This window comes from Arachis duranensis, chromosome 5 (assembly GCF_000817695.3).
Source record: "Arachis duranensis cultivar V14167 chromosome 5, aradu.V14167.gnm2.J7QH, whole genome shotgun sequence".
Classification (NCBI taxonomy): domain Eukaryota; kingdom Viridiplantae; phylum Streptophyta; class Magnoliopsida; order Fabales; family Fabaceae; genus Arachis; species Arachis duranensis.
The window spans coordinates 53,694,424-53,716,041 of record NC_029776.3 but is presented as its reverse complement, the minus strand read 5'-3'; the positions used below and the strand labels follow the sequence as shown (position 1 = coordinate 53,716,041).

The following is a 21,618-nucleotide window of genomic DNA, read 5'->3' as shown; positions in this document are numbered from 1 at the left end:
TTTTAGCGCATGGGGTATTAGTGTGTGGGCCTTGGGCCCAAGCATGACCCAAGGTTGATTTTTGGTGCGTTTGGCCTAATTTCAGGACAAAACCTTTAAAATTAGTATTTTAATGTGTATCCTAAATATTTTTGCTTTCTCAAACTATATAATTAATTTATTAGTTAATTATTTATTAATTAACCAGAGTTTACACCCATCATCTCAACTATTGCAAAATATTATCTCTTTAGCAATTTTACCCTTAATGCAATGTGTGGATTAACCTAAATATAGCATAACAATTTAGAGTTATTACTACTAAGACTAAATTCAATAAAAACGAATTTTGATACAATGGCACCACAATTCATCCAAGAAGGCATTCTTCTATTATTGTAAATTACCAAACTATAAATGATTTGCCTAATAAATAGAATTAGAACATCTAATTAACAAACTATACAATTATAACATAACTATACAATTACAAATGAAAAAGATAAGTATTATGTAAAAAAATTGTACCTTAAGAGCACATCTAAGGATCTTTTCATGGAGAATTTTTTTCAAATATTTTCCATAACCAGATTTGAATATGCCATTGTCACACTTTCAAGAAGTAGTTGCAAGCTCCACCAAACATTCAATTAGTTTTGTATCTTCGTGTGGTGTCCATTGTTGCTTAATTTTCTTTGAATTAGGCCCAAAATTCTCTTCCATTCTTTACAGATTAATAAATAGAAAATAACACAAATAAGATGATTTTCATAAGCAGATTAATAAACAGGTAACAAGGTATATTCAACAATTTTTATTTATAGATTAATAACTAATAAATACTTTGGAAAAAGCATATTTTATATCTAAATTATAATCTGTTGCAGAACATGGCAACAATAAGATATGATCAAATCAATAAGTCATTTACAAAGAAATTACTACACTAAACTAAGAATGCAGTAAGTAGCATGGTGATTAACCACTAAAATTACTTTGGAATATACTTTAGTAGTGTGTTTACTGAGGCGAAACCACTAATATGACTCATATTTTCCAACTTCAGGGAGTAAAGTTAATGTTTGAATATTAGGGACTCAAGTGACTAATTCATAAAGCTTGAAGGACTAAAATGAAACTTTAATATATTTGTGTGCTTGATAAACACAGAATGCAATAAAAAAAGACAACAAGTACTAGAATAGAACTTCATACAAATTAATATCACCTTGGAAAGAAAAAAAAAAGAATGCATATGCCTGTGAAGTTCTAAAATAAGGAAAAGTCTAGGGGCCAGCAGTTTTGTTGAATTTTGGCCAGCATGTAACCAGCAGAAAAATGTGAATCATTTGATGAAATCTCACACCAATCTCGCACCATTAAATCATCATTGATGGTTATTTGCTGGCTACCAATCACAAAAGTTGCTGGCCCCCTAGCATTGCTCCTAAAATAAATGCATGCATGCTTGCCCGTATGTGTTCTATTTTAATGCTCTTAGTTTCTTTTTACCTAAACTATAATCATATATGGCAACTATAATCAATACATAATAAACATTCTCTCTTAGCAAATCTTCATCTTAATTCATTATGTATAAATGCAATCAAGTACAACATCTTTTTTGATAGAACTTCTTTCAATAAGCTTTTAAAAATGGCAAGTTGGACAACATTACACAAAGTAAACAGTCAAATATGTCATAAACAAATCAAATTTCACTAACATAGTAATGAATAAATCAAATACTAACATAAACTACATCATATGTCATATATTTCATTGTTGTCAATAAAAGTCATCAACATATATTTGCAAGTAACTCTACAAAAAGCATTCACCATTTCCAACATTCACCAAATAAGTCACAGCACAAATAGAGTTCAGCCAAATAATAGATAAATAACAAATAAAAAATAAAATTTAAACATAAACAATGTCAAACCACATATTATAGGAGAAAGACAATTACAACACTAATAGTTTAAAAAAAAAAATATTAGAGAGAAACATAGATGAATACCTAAATTTCTAAGATGACAAGCAATCATGGATACATAAATATTCAGTATCCTTAACCCAAATCCTTACCTGAAGAAATCTTGTGCTTGAAAAAGATGAACAAGATCGACCCAAATCCTTACCTGAAGAAATCTTGTGCTTGAAAAAAGATGAACAAGATCGTAGAAGACAAATTAAACTCTCTCTGGTGGTTATTGCTGAGATGCGAGGAGGGAGACAGGTGAGGAAGGCGCGATGACGACACGAGCAGGAAGCACAGCTCGAGTAGATGCGGAGGCGAGAAATGCGCGAGAAGCCAAGCTCAGATGGAGGAGAGAGGTCAGACGCGATCACACGACATGAAGGATCCGAACAGAGTCACGGGGATAGCGGCAAAAATGCAGTAGCGGTGAACCGAGGTGAATCTTCCTTCTAGAATGAGGTTCGCGGTGACGGTGCAAACTCAAATCGACAGCGAGATGACACCGACGCTGGTAGATCCTCCATGAATTTGAAGAAGAGGCAGAGAATATGCTCTACTAGGGTTTTTTTCAATCTTAAATGCGAAAGAGGAAAAAGTGAAAGAGGAGATTAGGATTTGTTGAATATGGATAATTTAATCTTTTTAGTTTGTTATACACATCCTATTTCTATTGAAATTAAAGATAGAAATTAAATTAGTGGTATTTTAATTTCAGAGAAAATATGATAATAAAAATTCTGTTATTTCCATCTAAATATTTTTAAAAATACTTTAATATTTTCCCAATTATACATATTTTAAAAGAAATTAAATTACTAATAAATTGAAATTTAATTATTAATAATTTAATATAAATACATCTTGTATGATTATATTTTTTTTAAAATTTAACATTTTTAAAATCTTAATTCTTTTAACTATATTACTCTTTCAACTATTTACTGTTTGCCTTTTATTCACTATTTTATGCTAAGGAATTCTAAAATTCTAATTGTTTAACTAGATTAATCAATTAATTATTATTATAATTATTATTTACTTAGTCCGTTAATTCTCGTAAAAATAATAATTCATTCTCGTAGTGATTCGGTACACGGGAGTGGATCCTCTCCAGTGAATAAAAAACTGGATGATGTGCAGTGTTTAATCTAACCATTCACCACTCTCTCTCTCTTATTTATTTCTAGTCCCACTATTAAAATCAAAGGTGAGAGATTAGACTGTATTTTGTCGAGTGTTAAAAAAACTGGAGAGGATCCATAAAAAAACTGGAGAGAATCCATTTCCTTCGGTACACTTGAATACAGTAATTTGCGAAAATCCGCATCAACAATCACGGTGATACTATAATCAAAGCCAAATCTATTAATAGACCTACTAGTCTCTTCTAAGATGACTATATTAGGTCTATATATTATTATATACGCATGAATTCACTAAGGTGGCGAGAAAAAATATTACAATGAAGTAAAATTTTCCTAATAAGATCGATCGAAGTTGCCTATCATTCATTATTTTCAATAGCATAATAAATTCCACAGAAGTTGTCTATCATTCATTTTTTCAATGGCATAATAAATTCCACAGGTTAAAAAAGATTATCTGTATTCAAAGCAACCTAACAGTAACAGACAATTATCAATTATTATCCTTAAGAATTGCATATGCACTTGTACACTTGGAAACATGGTAATCAACAAATAAAAGATATGAAAATGGAGAATCTAACTTTCCTTTCCGGTACAAAATGGCATCTATATAAATATACCATTGTTGCATTTAATAGCCCAAGAATGGAGACACCGACTATGGAACAAAGTAAACATTACTCGTCTCTCCAATGTAATCTATGTTACAAGCCTAAACTGTTGAAAAAGGGACACTCCAATCACAAAAAAGGAGCAGCAGAAGGGTTTACAACAATGTGCCTTAGTGGGTGAGCAACATCACCACCACCAGCATGCTTAACAAACTCTGCTGGGGAGAGAAAATCTCCATGGCACACACACATTATCCTCACTTCCTCTCCTTTACCGTATTTGTACAAGATACCCTCTATCCTTTTTCCATTAGGGCCATCCCCTTTTGTAAATACACAAGGCATGTCTTCCATTGAATTTGTCCCAATTTCTCTCGCCTTGTTCGGTTTCTTAGATGGATTATCCATCTCAGCTCTGGAACTTCTGCTCACATTCTCGTTTGTCTTCGCCCCTGAACCCCCAACAGCATCCTGACTGCTTCTTCGTTCCTGTAAGGACTGATTACTAGCAGGGCTTCTAGCTTCACCACAACTGCTCGGTCCTGCAGAGAAAAAAATATATGAAATAAAACAGGACAGTCTTCCTTCTCGAAATTTTGGTATAGGTATTATGTAAAAAATGCAAAAGTAAATACAAAACACAATCATAAAAATAAAAAATAAAAACCGACAGCTAATACAAAATGGAAGACAAAAAAAATCCATATGTAGTCCATAACAATGTCCTAGCAACAGCATAATGATGATAGTACAGTACAATTTCTCAACAAAGATGGGAAGGAAGAAACATCTGATACAAAAATCAGCTTTCACGTTCCAAGCACAACATGATGGAAGTTGCAACAGAACCTACAGCACTCCGTGAATGTCCAAACTTGACTGCAGCAACTCAACTACATCTACCCAACTAAACTATCTCAGAACATAACCTAACCAAGATCCAAATCGTTATCTACACAACTACAGATAGAAAATTCATATTATCTTCAGATAGAAAACTGTTTTCTCCACCTCAACCACATCTACGCAGCTAAACTTATTTGAGAATAAAACCCATCAAGATCCAAATTGTACCAACATATAGAAAACTTCATGTTATCCTTTAAGCCATACAGATTAGTTTCTCCTCTTTATTGGGATTCAGAAAATTCTCAAAAAAATAAATGTCTTGAGAAATATTTAGCATTAACTTAAAATGATAGAAGATACATTAACAAGTTATGAATACCGGTTGTGATGGAACGCTTTAAAGACCTAAAACCTAAGACGACACTACCACAATATTTTAATCTGATTTGATTTAGAAAAAAACTGAATTAATTCTGCCAAAGTATACTATTGTTGCCACAGCAGTAATAATACTATATGATACCAAGTTTCCAAAAGAATAATATAAAACATCATGGAATGACCACAATATTTTGTTCAACAGTTAAGGCATTGTGTAACCATAATGGTTTTGTTTGGTTACTAGTCCACCTGACCTGGTAGTTGGCTCCCCATTCCCATGTTGATGTAGCCAAACAAAAAGCAGGAAAAATCAAGCAGGGAAAATTTTGGGAGAAAGTAAAGGACATCGTTGCAAATGAGAATGGCTATTCAATATATTAGTGCCTTGCAAAATTAGTGAGCTTCAACAACACAAACCATGCAGCAGAAATAGTATATCGGCAGAATAGGTCTTTTACAAGGCAAGAAACAGATAATACCAAGGTCATCAAAACTCTTCTTGTTTTAAGATTTGACACATTGAAGTTCAATAATATTACATAGCAACATTTCAATCTCTATTATAACATCACTCATGTATTTTTCAACTTTCAACAAATAAAACATTAAAACAGCATTTAGTTTAGCACATGGGAAATCAAACAGTATGCATCCCTAACTAACAAGACATGCAAAATACTACAGGAGAAAAAAAAAATACCAATTATATATCACACACAAAACTATGTTTATCAAACACATTGATGCCACAAAGCTCGTGACAGAAATGTATACTTGAATAAACCTTTCTCTACTATCTGATGCTATTTCATGTGCTTAATCTTCAGCTTCTCAGGTCAGCACCGATAAAGGAAGCTGTACAAATTAACTCCAAGGCCCATGAAATTTGACCAATCACTTGGATGATTTATCTATCAACCTTAAGTGGAGAAGCCATTAATTTGTATGAATGCATACTTGAAAACAATGGTGACTATTCAAGCCTAAGTCCCTAGTAAATCTAAGAGTTATCATCAACAAAGGCAACATCTACTTTCCTACTTCGGATGCAATGATTCAGTCTAATGCAAAGCTTCTATGTAGATGCATCAATCATGTGCGAAAGAAAAACCTAAGTAACTTCTACCATGCAAGAGACAAGAAAATGAAAACCTCAATATCACAGTTTGAGATACACAAATCAATAAGTTTCATTGTGCTGTGGTTTAAAGTCTATTATGTCTATAGACGACAAGAGACAAACTCGGATTGCATTAACTGTATAACCATTCCAATTTCAGAAACACAACATGCATACGGAGAACTAAAATTAAGGAGTTTCCCAAGTCGAGCAACTTTAATTATGCTGAAATCAAATCAATATGGTGCTCAAAGGATCACTCTCGAATCTTCACTAAATTTTTTGTCCACTTGCAAGTAGCTAACCAAGAATAATGATTCTATATCAGTCATATCCACTTAAGTTATTGTTCAAAAATTCAGCATAGAAAGTATGGTAACAAATTGGCAAGAGAATCACATCTTTTGTGCGCTTTATTCCCTCCATCAGCACCTTGTTATCAACCTATTCACAAAAACCAGACACATACCGTTGATACATATACATACATGTGTGTGTTTTTATTTAAAAAAAAAGGTAACAAAAAGGGAAAGAATATCAGAACTAAAAGAACAGACGAATGTGTCATAACCAATCATTGTGTAGTTAAATAAATTCCATTCCCACCACCATCACCATAATACAAAACACACAGAAAAACTCAAAAAGGATCAAACATCATTACATCCACACCACCAAACAAACACTTAAGTCAACCAATTTCACCCAACCAAAGTCGATGCTCATTGTATGGCAAAAAAATGATCAAAACAAAACAAATAAGAAACATTATAAACTTTGTTATTGCTGTTTATACCTAGAAAAGGCTTGCTCTCCATTTCAGACACTGATGAGGAACTTCCCCCTTGAGATTCTGCAGAACATTGAGAAGAAGGTTGTGCAAACAAACCCTGAAAGCCGCCACTATCACCAATTTTCCCTTTTCCCAAAACATCACCAAGAACCACTTGCCTTGCACCCCAATTTGGCACCCCAAAAGGTTGTACCGCCAAATTTGAAGAACCGAATCTATTCAAGCCCATTGATGTTGCACTTGCACCTGCACCACCCTCCAATTCTTCCAAACCACTACCGATTCCGGCTCCGGCACCACCACCGGATTCCTTCTCTGTCCGCGCAACTCTCTGCTTCTCGGATCTCCTCCTCTTGGCCTCCATCCGCCGCAAAGTCTGCAATTCCTTCCTCTTCCTCCACTCCTCCTCAGTCTCCGTGGGCAGTGATGATGTCCTCATCAGCGCCGCTGGATACGCTGCCACATGCGGCGGCTCCATCGGCCGGTCTTCCCGGAAAAGAGGCATTGTACCAACTATTGAAGAAGAGCGCGTGAGCTTCTTCTTTGCGTCCTTGTCAACGCCGAATCTACCCCCTAAAGAGAGACCTAGGTTCAGCTCAACTTCTTCATCAGCATCTTCTGCTTCTTTTTCTTCTACATACTCTTTAGCTTGCTGATGATGCTGTTGTTCTTGTAGTGTTTGTGTGATATCTTCACTAGTGCTACCAGCACTAGTTGACACGTCGACGAATCTCTGAAGTAGATCTCTTGGGTAATTCTCCATCTGATGATGATGATATGGATGAGGATGAAAGTGACGATGATTCAACATCAATGTCTGGTACCATACACAAGGAAGAAGAAAGAAAGGAAAACAACAAAACGCTAAGAAAAAGCCAGAGCTAGCTACTTTCTCTAGTTCCACCGCTCGTGTGCATAGAAGAAGATTCGTGGTGGCTACGGTGGCGTTGATGGTAAATCAATGAATGGTGATGATGAAGGTGATGGTGACGATTATGATGATGATTCGAATGAGCAAAATACCTGAAGGAAATCATTCTGCCTCATCCAATAATGCAGAAATAACAACAGTGACACAACAAAAAAAGCACCACCTTCCCGGATCGCAACTTTTTTTTTTCTTGAAAAAAAAAGGAAGATATTTTGAAATCAATCAATGAATTTCTATATTCACAATTTCGAAGAAGCCCTAATAAAATATAAGAAGCAAAAAAATATTAAAGGTTGCTAATTTTTCATTTTCCCACCTCTCTTCTTCGTTTATCAGTACAGAGGAATGAGACTAAAATTGTGAAAAAAAAAATTGAAAGGGAAAGACACCCAAGAGTTGAAAGGAATCAAAAGGAAGCAAGGGAAGAAGAGAAGAATTGAGAGGAAAAAGAGAAGTTGGAGGAATAATATTTATGGGATGACGAGAATGCCCCTAGGATGTGACAAGCAGTGTGTGGATGGTGAGCCACGTGGCTATCCTGGGAGGGTGTGCTGGTGACACGTGTTGTGACTGACACGGTTTTTCACTGCAAAATGTTTGTGCTTTAGCAATTGAGGTCGCTGTCAGCAACTTGTCGCTGTAGGAACACGTGTCGGGACAAACTGAGAGGCAGAATCAACTTACCACGTGTCAGTTAAAAGTACGAGAACAGATAAGTGGACGCGTGGCTTGCAACTAACCTTCATGGATTGCAGGTTTATTTTGATTTTCTTGAGTGTGTTACTAATTAAACCAAAAAAGTGGTTAACAGAATAAATTTTAAGTTTTTTTTCGTTTACATACATTACATTTTAAGCATATTTATTTTGTAATTTTGTTTTGTGACTTTTTTATTTTGTGTTTCTTTCCACTAAAATTTATAAATTGTATGTATTTTATTAGTATAATATATAAATTTTTGTATATAATATATAAAATTTTATATTTTAATTTTTTGAATATTTATAAAAAAATAATATTATAAAAATAATAATGATAAAAATAAAAAAAGATGATAACAAAAAAAAAATAAAAAAAGAAAAAATTAAAATAATAATAATAATAGAGTGATATGTGACTATGACTGTAATGAGAACCACAGTAATAATGATGTTAAAGAAAAAAGTGTACAAACAAAAAATAATGATAATAATATAAAAAAAACAAAAAAAATAAGAAAGAAAAAGAGGAAAACAAGTGCCCCACTTGTGTAGAAAAAAAAAAAACTGAAGTTAAAAACTTAGTTTAAAAAATATGTGCACACTTAGCATTTCTCTTATTTAATATTTCATTTTATGCTATTAGAAATAATTTCATTTATATTTGACCACCAAGATTTTTCTAATTAAGTTCACTTATTTCGGTCAATTTTTTTGTCTACTGCGACACATTTTTTTTAATTTTATTACGGACTTACGGTGCAATTATCCTTCTTTTATTGTTATTTCATATTTTTATTTTTTCTTTTTCTTTATTTATATTTTTTCACCTCTTTTTATTTAAAAAAATAAAAAAGAAGGGTGGTTTAAAAGAAAGAAATTTTGTCGAAAAACACACAAATTTTAATTAAAAATAAAAAATTTTAATTATATAACACAAATTATTTTAAATGGTATAAAATTTTTAGTTAAATAACAAATAAAAAACATAAATATTTTAATTATACAGTACAAAAATTTTAATTTCGAAAAACATAAATTTTTTTGAGTTATGCAATTTTTTAGTCGAATAAAAAACTACAAAAAATCACTAAAATACATAAAAATTTTAGTTATATAACATAAAAAATTGTATTTTTTTTATACTTTTTCTCTTCACAAAATTGTATTTTATCCTAAAACAAATTCTATATTTATTATTGTAAAATTTCTAAATTTTTCTTAACAAATTTATGTGTTTTGTATCCAAAATATTTTTTCATTCCCGTATAGGATGATAAATGATAAAAGAAACTTTTGTCCTTTTTTTTTGTGACTAAACAAAAAGAAGCAAATAAAAAAAAGAGATTATTCTAAATCAACAAGCATAAGATACTGAAGCTCATCACAAGGTTCCGACCAAATAACATTGGATTGGTCTTGACCGTATATCTCGCCAGTCAATCTGCCACAGCGTTAGCATCACGGGTAATCTATTCAAAATCCACAACCCAAGGTCTTGATAGAAACTCATGTATCTTCTGAAGAATATCAACTACATCACAATTTAGCCCATTTGTTAGATTTTTTAAAATGTGCAAAATGTCAAGAGAATCTGTTTCGCACACAATATCTCTCAAGCCATAACCCCAAGATAAAATCAAACCCCTCCAAACAGCAAAAAGCTCACATCTGACGATAGGCCCTGGAGGATAGCTACTAGAACAACCCGAAATCCAACGCCCATTAGAATCTCTAATAACACAACCAATTCCTGCTAGGTTTCCATCAGAAAATAGACTCGCATCACAATTAACTTTAAAAGTGTCACCTGTTGGAGGTTTCCACCTCCTTCGATCCTTGAAAGTTATACACTTGGTACTGGCAGACTTTCTTAAATCATTAGTAGTAATCCGAGCCATAGCAACAACCTTATAGTTTGACCACTGATCTCCATTATTGAAAATATCATTGCAACGATGCCTCCACACCCACCAAAGACCCACCCCTGCAATTGCCTCATTGCCCGGCATGACCTTCCGAATCCAAAATTCCAAGGGAGTACCTTCAAATGAATCAATAAGCAAAGGATCCAACATTTGCCAAATGCATCTTGATTTCTCACAATCCCTAAGACAATGCTCCATTGTTTCCAGATCTGCATTGCATCTCGAACATCTGTCCGAATCAGTTAAATGACGCTTGAACCGGAAGGCATTTGTCGGAAGCGCATTTTGTAGACCCAACCACATCATCATCTTTATCTTCTCTGGCAAATTAAGGCGCCAAATCCACCCACAGTTGCTATTTTCGATCGAATTCACTTTCTTTGTCAGGAGCCAATGATAACCTTCTCGAGAGCTATAGGCTTTTAGTGATGCGGGCCACCAAATCCATCCGGGCTCCGATTCTGACATTAAAGGAGGTCCAAGACTGTGAAGAAATTGACATTAAAGGAGGCCCAAGACTGTGAAGAAACTGTTTGACCTCATGAGAAATTGGCGTTATAAGCTTATCCCCCTCCCAAGTACCATTGCTCCACAAATCAGCAAGAGAAAAATTTGTTTTAGATATGTGAACATAAGACGTAAGCTCACAAAGTTTCCAAGAGGACTCCACTCATCATACCAAATCGATTGTTGCATATTTCCCACATTCCATCGAAATCCTTCTTTTAAGATATCATAAGCCTTTAGAATATTCTTCCAAGTAGTTGAGGCATTGTGACAATGACTGCTGCCCAAATCCTTGGAGTTCTGGAGGTATTTGTGAGTTAGAACCTGCACCCACAACTTGTTCTTATTATTCAAACAATCCCAAACCAACTTGCCAAGTAGAGCCATGTTCGCACAGAGAGTATCTCTAACACCCAAGCCACCTGCCTTCTTAGAAGTTATAGCAATGTCCCACTTGACCAACGGCAACCCTCTCCCATTCGCTTGACCTTTCCATAAGAACTGACGCATCAAAGAATCAATCTTGTCGCACGCATACTTCGGAAGAAGGGAAACTTGCATATTGTAAACCGAAATAGAAGCCATCACCGCATTCACAAGACAAAGTCTGCCTACCTTGTTAAGTAAGCACCCTTTCCAACTAGCAAGTTTTCTCTGTATCTTGTCAATGACCTCCTACGCCATCTTCCTAGAAGCTCTATCATGACCAATATTAACTCCCAAATATCTTCCCAGATCTTGACAAAATCGGATACTAGAGATCCCTGAAAGCACCTCTTTTCTTCTCACTGAAACATTCTTGGAACATTGAGCCTTAGATTTATGGATATTCACCTTCAGTCCCGACGCTTGAGTAAACATATCCATTGTCTTCATAACCTCTGTCACCTGAGTTTTTGTTGCTTTACAGAATAGTAAGAGATCATCAGCAAACATCAAGTGAGAGATTTTTGGACCATGTCTAGAAACAGATACGGGGATCCAGGATCCTTGAGAGACTTTATGCGATATAAGACAAGAAAGATTCTCCATACAGAGCACAAAAAGGTAAGGGGACATGGGATCCCCCTGTCTCAGCCCCCTCATGGGTTTAAAGCTTTGAAGCCTATTACCATTCCACAGAATAGACAAAGAGGACGAAGTCACACAAGTCATGATAAGATTAATAGTAGCCACAGGAAAACCAAATTTGATCAAGGAAGTTTCAATGAATCTCCAGTCTACTCTGTCATAGGCTTTTTCAAGATCAATCTTAAATGCCATAGAACCCTTCTTCGACTTGGTTTTTCTCATGAAATGCATTATTTCTTGCGCAATTATTATATTCTCCGTTGTTCCTCTCTCTGGAATAAAGCCACCCTGAAGCGGTCCAATGATCTCAGAAAGGAAAGGACGAAACCTATTAACAAGGACTTTTGTAATAATTTTGTAAATCACATTACATAAACTAATAGGACGAAAATCTTTCAGGTAAGACGGAGCTTCAACTTTGGGAATCAAAACAATGAATGTATCAAACACAGCCGCACTGATGTTCTCACCTGCAAAGGCTTTCTTCACTAAGCCCCACACATCACTGCTAAGAGATTCCCAAAATTCTTTATAAAAGAGAGCTTGAAATCCATCTGGACCCGGAGCCTTGAAAGAATTCATGCCGAACACAACTCTTTTCACCTCTTCGAGAGCTATTGGTTCAACAAGCTTTTGGCAGGCCTCTCTACTAAGAGAAGAACAAGGGAATTTCCCCATGGCATCCAAATTAACTGCCTCCCTTGTAGAGAAAAGTTTTTGAAAGAAAGAGTTTGTTTCCGATTCCAAAACCGTCGCCTCAGAAGACCAAGTGCCATCTTCAAGAAACAATCCATGAATCTTGTTCCTTTTTCACCTGATTATCGTTTGAAGATGAAAAAATTTAGTATTTCGGTCTCCACATCTAATCCACTTTTCTCTAGATTTTTGGTACCACATTAGCTCTTCTTGGAGGAGGATAGAGTTCAGCTCCTCATGCAAACCTTGCTCTTTAATCCGCTGCTTCGGGTCTTCCCATCTTTCCAGAGACACTTGAATATCATTTAGTTGTCTTTCAAGCTCCCTCTTTTTAACAAACACATTTCCAAAAATCTCTTTATTGAAATTAAGCGCATCCTTTTGGACTTCAAGCAAACTCTTAATAACATCTGGGGCTCCTTTACTCCAAGCTGTATGAACAACATCCCGAAAGAGGGGGTGGGTTAACCAAGCAGCCTGGAATCGAAAAGGACGGTTACCTTTCTTAGCAGTCCCCTCCTTCTTGCATCTAATGAGCAAGGGGCAATGATCAGAATGAAGACGCGCTAACACCTCATTATATGCCTTCGGGAATAAAAGACGCCACTCTTGATTGATCACCGCTCTATCCAATTTTTTTGCTACATGCAGCCCACCTTTCACCTTTTAAAACCAAGTAAAATTTCTCCCAATATCCCCCATATCAAACAAATTACATTCAGCCAAGGTTTCAGCAAACTTCTCCGATCTTGCATTATAAAAGGAACCTCCTCTCACCTTGTTCTGCATCAGAATATCATTAAAATCACCTAGCACAATCCAAGGGCCTTGAATCATATTAGAGACCCTGATCAAATTATTCTACAACCTCATATGCCGATGAACATGAGGATTAGCATACACAACACTACAAAAACTAGAAAAAGCACCCATCTGAATCTCAAGGCTAATACACTGATCAACTGTATCTAAAACTCTCACTGATATTGAAGGATTAGATCATAAAATCCAAATTCCTCCACTATGACCACTTGCCTCTACAACACCAACATCCCGATAACCAAGCTTGCTCCAGAAATATTTCAAACGCTCAAAGGGTACATGAGTTTCCAGAATAATAAAAAAAGTTGGATGATATTTGCTAACTAACTCTTTGCAGTGAACTCGGGCCAATTTGTTAGAAGCCCCTTTAATATTCCAGGAAAGAAAATTGATATCTATATTATCCATAAAACTAAATTATCAAAAAAGGCACCAACCTCAGGCGAGGACCTTTATGAAGAAGTAGACGGGCCGCCAGGATTTTTTTGAGGGTCCTGCTTCTCCATTCCCAACACTTGTTCTGGAGCACTCCCCATCGCATTAGGTGACATAGAAGGTGAAATCCGTTGCTGCTGACCCACTCCGCCATCATTGCTCAGCGACACCGGCGAGCTTTGGAGAGATGCCGGTCTCAGCCTCTTATGGCCGTTCTTGATTATAGGAGTGAAGGTCGCTACAGCGGGTATGAGATTGGCACCCTGATTTTTTCCTTTGCCAAGCATTGGAGCATGGTGCTTCCTGTACTTGGAAGACCCAATACTTGCCCCATGGCCCATCAAAGCCTTCTCTTCTTTCTTTATAACTGGGCCTTTACCTGAACTTAGACCAATCTTCTTTGTAGAAACCAAGTGCTTCTTTTCCAATGAACCATTTTGGGCTACATTTGAAAAGACCAATTTTTCTTTTCCCTCAGCTATTACTTTAGTCCACCCTTCCTCCTCCATCACGTGCCTATTTTTAGCCTCCTTGCCATGCAATGTAACCTCATCTTTTTCCACATAATCCGTAACTGACGCAGACAAATTGGGATTGTTACCAAATTCAAAATCTTTCTCCATTTGGTTTCCTAAGTGTTGGCCACTCAGATCCGTTGCCTTCCTCACCGCCCCGTCACTGTGAGTCTCATCCCCAGACTTAACATCTACTGCCTCTCCCTTGCATGTGACTGCGGTATGGCCGAAACAGTTGCACTTCTCACATAACAACTGCATGCATTCGAACTCCACATCATATTCATAGCCATCAACAATAATCTTCCGAACAACCGGTAATCCAAGATTCACTTGAACGCAGGCACGAGCAAATTTGTCTCTTTCTGCCGATTTAGTCACTAAATCAATCTTTATGGGTTTACCAATAGCAGAAGCAATTCGCATCATAGCTCTCTCATGATAGTACCATATGCTTAATCCAGCAATTCTTACCCAGATCATCGTATCCCCAAAAGAGTCTTCACATGGTCTAAAATCTGACGACCACGGCTTAACCGCGATGTAGTGGCCTAATATCAACCATGGACCTCCTAACAGGACCTTCTCTCTGTCCTCGTTGTGATCAAACTTGACTAGGAAATAACCAAAGCCCACGTCGAGAACCTCGTAGCCACCCTTGAGTCTCCATATCCCCTTCAGTTTATGAACTAAGGCCATATAACTGAAGTGTTTTCCCAGAACTTTAATCACAATAGCTTCGTTGTAAGGATCTGAAAGAGAAATCCTGGCTTCGTCAGTGAAAGTTACTGTTGGCGGCTTTGGGTCACATTGCTTCCCCGTTACCATTGCTAAGGCGTCCCCTTCTAACCCATCTACTCTGCGTTGTCCCGTTGCTTGTGAAGAACCAATAACCTTATCGTGAAAAGATATCCTCTGAATCCTACTATGACTACCCTTACGCGAATCCTCCATAGCACCTGGCGCAACCCTCCCCATGCTCTCCTTCTTATTCTCCTTGAAATGCTCATTCTCACCGTGTGCTGCCCTCGGACTTTCTCCCCTGCTCTCACCGGACTCTCCTCCCTCACCCATTATTCTCCCACAAACTTCCGAGGACACGGTACAAAGAACTTTTGTCCTTAACATTAAACTATTAAAGTTTAGTTTTTGCTTTATATCAAACGCTTTTTTTTTCCATTTTATATCCAATAGAATGAAAGTAATGCAACTACACAAGTTATGTTATATGGAATAGACGACAAAGAGTAAGTATGAACAAAAATTAAGTGTGACAAAAATAAAAATATTAAAATAGATAAATAATCACATACGTTTGAACTAAATAAAGAACAAAAATATAAAAAAAAAAGTTAAAATAGTGTTTATAGTTAAAAAAAATGATTGAATTTCATTTTAAGTAATTTAGATATATAAAGAAAAGATTGATAAAATTTTAAGTTAAATAAGTGAAAGAGATAGAAAATAGATAAAAGACAAATAAAAAAATTAAAAAAGATTACACATAAAATGATTAGAAGAAATTTATGTATAAATTGTCTCATTATAAACATAACACATAATAAAATTCAATGACATTATTTGATCTATATAACCAATTCTAACCTTATAACTATCTACTTTTATCATTTGTTTTACATGAAAATAGAAATCACCCTATAGTTATATAGAGCTATCCACTTTTATTATTTGTGCTGTTGCCAAGTAGATGAAACAATAATGTTTAAAAGGGTCGAAAGATAGCCATAATTTGTTCTTTTTTTTTTATTTGTATTATCAATTATTGTTGAAAAATATACATAATATTATGTGTAATAAGTGTGTTATTATATATATTAAGTTAAATAGGATAACTTTTGAGAATTCCTGTACTAGTACTTTATGTATATGTTCTGGATATAATACATAGGTTGGCTTAATCCAACTCAATTCAGGAAGGCTAAATCACTTTGACAAACTCTTTCCATATATCAGTATTTCCAACTGTCTTATTCAAAAGGCCAAGCGTCTTTTCGAATAAGCTAAGCTAGTAATCATATAAAAAGAAGCATTTTCCTCAAGCATAATATGATTATATGATGCCTTGACATCGGTAGTTATTTTTGGATTTCTTTTTTGAATAGTTTTCTTAAGTATATATCAAGTTTTTATGTTTAGTGAAGTTTTTATAACTAATCATATGTTTGGAATTGTTTTAGAATAGGTGTGTTTTCAGGATTTATTTGTCAGTAATAATTAGAATAAAAGAATAAAAACAAGAAAACACAAGTGCACTTCCAAAAGAAGAGAAACAAAGTTAGAGCCATATTTTAGGAGGCCAAGCCCAGCGCCAGCAAAAGGAAGCCAGTGTTAGGTTAGGCGCCTAACTCCAGAACTTCCAAGTCTGGCGCCTTACCACCAAGTCCAATGCCTGTAAGACCCCATATTTTTAGAAAATTGATTAATAAATTATATATGATGTATTTTATTTATTTAATTTATTATTTTGAGATATTTTTATATTAATTGAGTACTTTCTTATTATTGATTTAAAGCTTCAGTAATTGGTGCGCGTGTATGCAAAACCCACACTATTTCATACAGCAGCAGTATCAGCAAGTGCACTGAGTCGTCCAAGTAATACCTGAGCGAGCCAGGGTCGATCCCAAAAGGATTGTGGCTTGAAGCAAGCTATAGTTGTCTTGCAGGTCTTAGTCAGGCGGAATCAGAAGTTGTTGGATTAAGAAGTTAGCTATAAGGAATTATATGCTAGGAATAGAGTTGAGAGTTGGAGTTGCTTTGTCTTTCTGAATTAACTATGGTACTACTATCTTCTTTGCTTGTGAATGATCTTCTTCTATGGCAGGCTGTAAGTGATCAAAGCCATTGCCCGTGGTCATTGATCTCCTCTGCTACAGAATGAACACGGCCGTGGCCATTGGCCATGGTTACTCAATCTGACAAAGGGTGAAGCGCATAGCAGTCCATTCTCTTGGCGATCCTACTCAAAACGTCACAGACAAGGTCAAATCTTCCGGATCAGAGAACGCTGCTTCTTTGGATTCTAACCTATACCACAGAGACCCTAATCTCCACGGAAATCGGCTGAACTAGTGTCTCGAGAAGTCCCCAACGAAGTCGTGAATTAATCGTCTGAGAGATGTATAAACATAATTGTTGGCTCATGCTTTTCTTCCAGGTACTCACACGAACCCAAGTAGATGCGGGTGTTTGTTAAGCACGTTCGTCTTAATGTGAGGAATAGAGCTAACTGGTTAGATCATCCTATTCACCATGATAAAGATCGGGATATACATTTTAGAGATAGATCAAACACAGATCGAAGAAGAAACAGTAATACTCTTATTAATTCATAGGATTCAGCAGGGCTCCTCTCTTCAACCTAGGAGGTTGGTGCACGAAATTGTTATCCTTTGGCATGGCTCCAAAAACATGGTGCACGATACTATGATTCACACGTCTCTTCACAACTTCGCACAGCTGACCAGCAAGTGCACTGGGTCGTCCAAGTAATACATTACGTGAGTAAGGGTCGATCCCACGGAGATTGTCGGCTTGAAGCAAGCTATGGTCATCTTGTAAATCTCAGTCAGGCGGATTCAAATGGTTATGGAGTTTTGATCATTAAAAGATAAATAAACATAAAATAAAGATAGAGAGATACTTATGTAATTCATTGGTGGGAATTTCAGATAAGCGTATGGAGATGCGTTATTCCTTCTGAATCTCTGCTTTTCCACTGTCTTCATTCAATCATTCATACTCCTTTCCATGGCAAGCTGTATGTTGGGGATCACCGTTGTCAATGGCTACTTCCCATCCTTTTAGTGAAAATGGTCCTCTACGGTTTCTGTACGGCTAATCAACTGTCGGATTTCTCGTCTCAGATGAAAAATACCAGGCATAGTTACCGCATGGCTAATCAGCTGTTGGTTCTCGATCGTGTCGGAATAAGATCCAATGATCCTTTTGCGTCTGTCACTACGACCCACATTCGTGAGTTTGAAGCTCGTCACAGTCATCCCTTCCCAGATCCTACTCGGAATACCACAGACAAGGTTTAGACTTTTCGGATCTCAGAAATGCTGCCAATTGATTCTAGCCTATACCACGAAGATTCTAATCTCAGATTCAGATGTCCCATTGTCAGAGGAGAGTCGATGTAAATCGTTGATTAGAAACCCAAGAGATACACACTCTAGCTTTTGCAGGTAGAACGGAAGTGGTTGTCAGGCACGCGTTCATAAATTGAGAATGGTGATGAGTGTCACAGCTCATCACATTCATCAGATTGAAGTGGGAGTGAACATCTTAGAATAAGAATAAGCTTGAATTGAATAGAAGAACAATAGTACTTTGCATTAATACTCGAGGAATAGCAGAGCTCCACACCTTAATCTATGGTGTGTAGAAACTCCACCGTTGAAAATACATAAGTGATGAAGGTCCAGGCATGGCTGAATTGCCAGCCCCCAAAACATGATCAAGAGATCAAAAGATGATCAAAAGATGTCAATACAATAGTAAAAAGTTCTATTTATACTAAACTAGTTACTAGGGTTTATAGAGATAAGTAAATGATGCAGAAATCCACTTCCGGAGCCCACTTGGTGTGTGCTTGGGCTGAGCATTGAAGCTTTCATGTGTAAAAATTTTTCTTGGAGTTAAACGCCAGTTTTTATGCCAGTTTGGGCGTTTAACTGCAGCTTCTATCCTGTTTCTAGCATTTAACGCCAGAATAGGGCAGGAAGTTAACGTTTGAACGCCAGTTTGCGTCATCAAAACTCGAGCAAAGTATGGACTATTATCTATTGATGGAAAGCCCAGGATATCTAATTTCTAACTCAATTGAGAGCGCGCCATTTGGGTTTCTGTAGCTCCAAAAAATCCATTTCGAGTGCAGGGAGATCAGAATCCAACAGCAGTTGCAATCTTTTTTCAGCCTCTGAATTAGATTTTTGCTCAGGTCCCTCAATTTTAGCCAGAAAATACCTGAAATCATAGAAAAATACACAAACTTATAGTAAAATACAGAAATGTGAATTTTGCTTAAAAACTAATAAAAATATACTAAAAAGTAGCTAGATCCTACTAAAAACTACCTAAAAATAATGCCAAAAAGCGTATAAATTATGCGCTCATCAGAGGTTTAGAAACTCATACTAAAGTAAAAACAATGGAAAAAATGTGTATGATGCTCTCCTGAATTGAAGAGTGTGAAAAAAGGTTGTGAATTACATGAATCTATTCCCTTAAATACTAAATAAATGACTAGTAAGGGTAAAACACTCTATTTAGTGCTAAAATTTACTTCTGGGGCCCACTTGGTGAGTGTTTGGGCTGAGTTTTGATGAGATCCACGTGCTATGAGACTTCTTGGGCGTGGAACGCCAGCTAGGGGGTCCTTTCTGGGCCTTTGGACGCTGGGCTCTGCTCTTTGGGCGCTGGACGCCTGGAATAGGGCAGGAAGCTGGCGTTGGACGCCAATTTTGGGCCTTCTAATCCGAAGCAAAGTATAGACTATTATATGTTGTTGGAAAGCTCTGGAAGTCATCTTTCCATAGCCATTGAGAAAACTCCATTTCGACTTCTGCAGCTCCAAAAAGGCTCTTCAGAATGTAGGCATGTCATATTTGGACAACATCTACAGTGCTTTCTCTGTCTCTGAATCAGACATCTGCTTCAGCTCCTCAATTTCCCACTAGAAAATACCTGAAATTGTACAAAAACACAAAAACTCATAGTAAAATCCAAAAGTGTGATTTTAACATTAAAACCTATAAAAACTTAATAAAAACTAAATAAAACACTCTAAAAACTATATGAAAATGATGTCAAAAAGCGTATAAAATATCCGCTCATCACAACACCAAACTTAAACCGTTGCTTGTCCCCAAACAACTAAAAACATAGTAGGATAAAAAAGAAAATTAAGATACAATAAATTCTAAGTTTAAAATGAAGCTTAGTTAAAATCAGATGAGCGGGACTTAGTAGCTTTTTGCTTCTGAATAGTCTTGGCATCTCACTATCCATTGAAACTCAAAGATGTTGGCATCTTTAGGAACTTAGAATCTAGATGATATTATTGACTCTCCTAGTTAAGCTTATTTTGATTCTTGAACACAACTTTTTTGAGTCTTGGCCGTGACCCTAAGCACTCTGTTTTCCAGTATTACCACCGGATACATTCATGCCACAGACACTTTAACTGGGTGAACCTTTTCAGATTGTGACTCAGCTTTACTAGAGTTCCTAGACAGAGGTGTCTAGAGTTCTTAAGCACACTCTTTTTACTTTAGACCACGACTTTAGCCGCTCAGTCTCAAGTATTTCACTTGACACCTTCATGCTACAAGCACATGATTAGGGACAGCTTGGTTTAGCCACTTAGGCTAGGATTTTATTCCTTTGAGCCCTCCTAACCACTGATGCTCAAAGCCATGGGCTCTGTTACCCTTGCTTTTTGGTTTAAGGGTTACTGACTTTTTCTGCTTGCTTTTATTTTTTTCTTTTTATTTTTTTGCCACTTTTTTTCGCATGCAAGCTTTTCTTTTTCTTTTTTTATGCTTTTTCTTGCTTCAAGAATCAAAACTTTGGATTTTTCAGATTACTGGTGCACGAAATTATGATCATCAATGGCACCATCAACATGGTACGCACAATTGTAATCTCAACTCTTTATCAGAACTTCGCACAACTAACCAGCAAGTGCGCTGGGTCATCCAAGTAATAAACCTTATGCGAGTAAGGGTCGATCCCACGGAGATTGTTGGTATGAAGCAAGCTACGGTCATCTTGTAAATCTCAGTCAGGCAGATTCAAATGGTAATGGAGGATTAATGATTAAAAGATGAATAAAACATAAAATAAAGATAGAGATACTTATGCAATTCATTGGTGAGAATTTCAGATAAGCGTATGGAGATGCTTTGTCCCTTCCATCTCTCTGCTTTCCTACTGTCTTCATCCAATCCTTCTTACTCCTTTCCATGGCAAGCTGTATGTTGGGCATCACCGTTGTCAATGGCTACAATCCCGTCCTCACAGTGAAAATGTTCAACGCGCTCTGTCACAGCATGGCTATTCAGCTGTCGGTTCTCGATCATGTCGGAATAGAATCCAGTGATTCTTTTGCGTCTGTCACTAA

At 36.3% G+C, this 21,618-nt stretch overlaps 1 protein-coding gene and 1 long non-coding RNA gene across 2 annotated transcripts; both read right to left on the bottom strand.

Moving 5' to 3' along the window:
* Positions 1–473: 473 nt before the first annotated feature.
* Positions 474–2,574, bottom strand: LOC107489520 (uncharacterized). Its single transcript, XR_008009372.1, has 2 exons — positions 2,124–2,574; positions 474–703 (listed from the first exon to the last, which is right to left on the bottom strand). It is a non-coding gene; the product is annotated as an uncharacterized LOC107489520 (long non-coding RNA).
* Positions 2,575–3,692: 1,118 nt separating this feature from the next.
* Positions 3,693–8,217, bottom strand: LOC107489519 (ninja-family protein AFP3). Its single transcript, XM_016110278.3, has 2 exons — positions 6,869–8,217; positions 3,693–4,264 (listed from the first exon to the last, which is right to left on the bottom strand). Exons 1-2 carry the CDS (start codon positions 7,674–7,676, stop codon positions 3,852–3,854), a joined length of 1,221 nt encoding a protein of 406 aa, XP_015965764.1. The 5' UTR covers positions 7,677–8,217; the 3' UTR covers positions 3,693–3,851.
* Between the last annotated feature and the right edge of the window lie 13,401 nt (positions 8,218–21,618).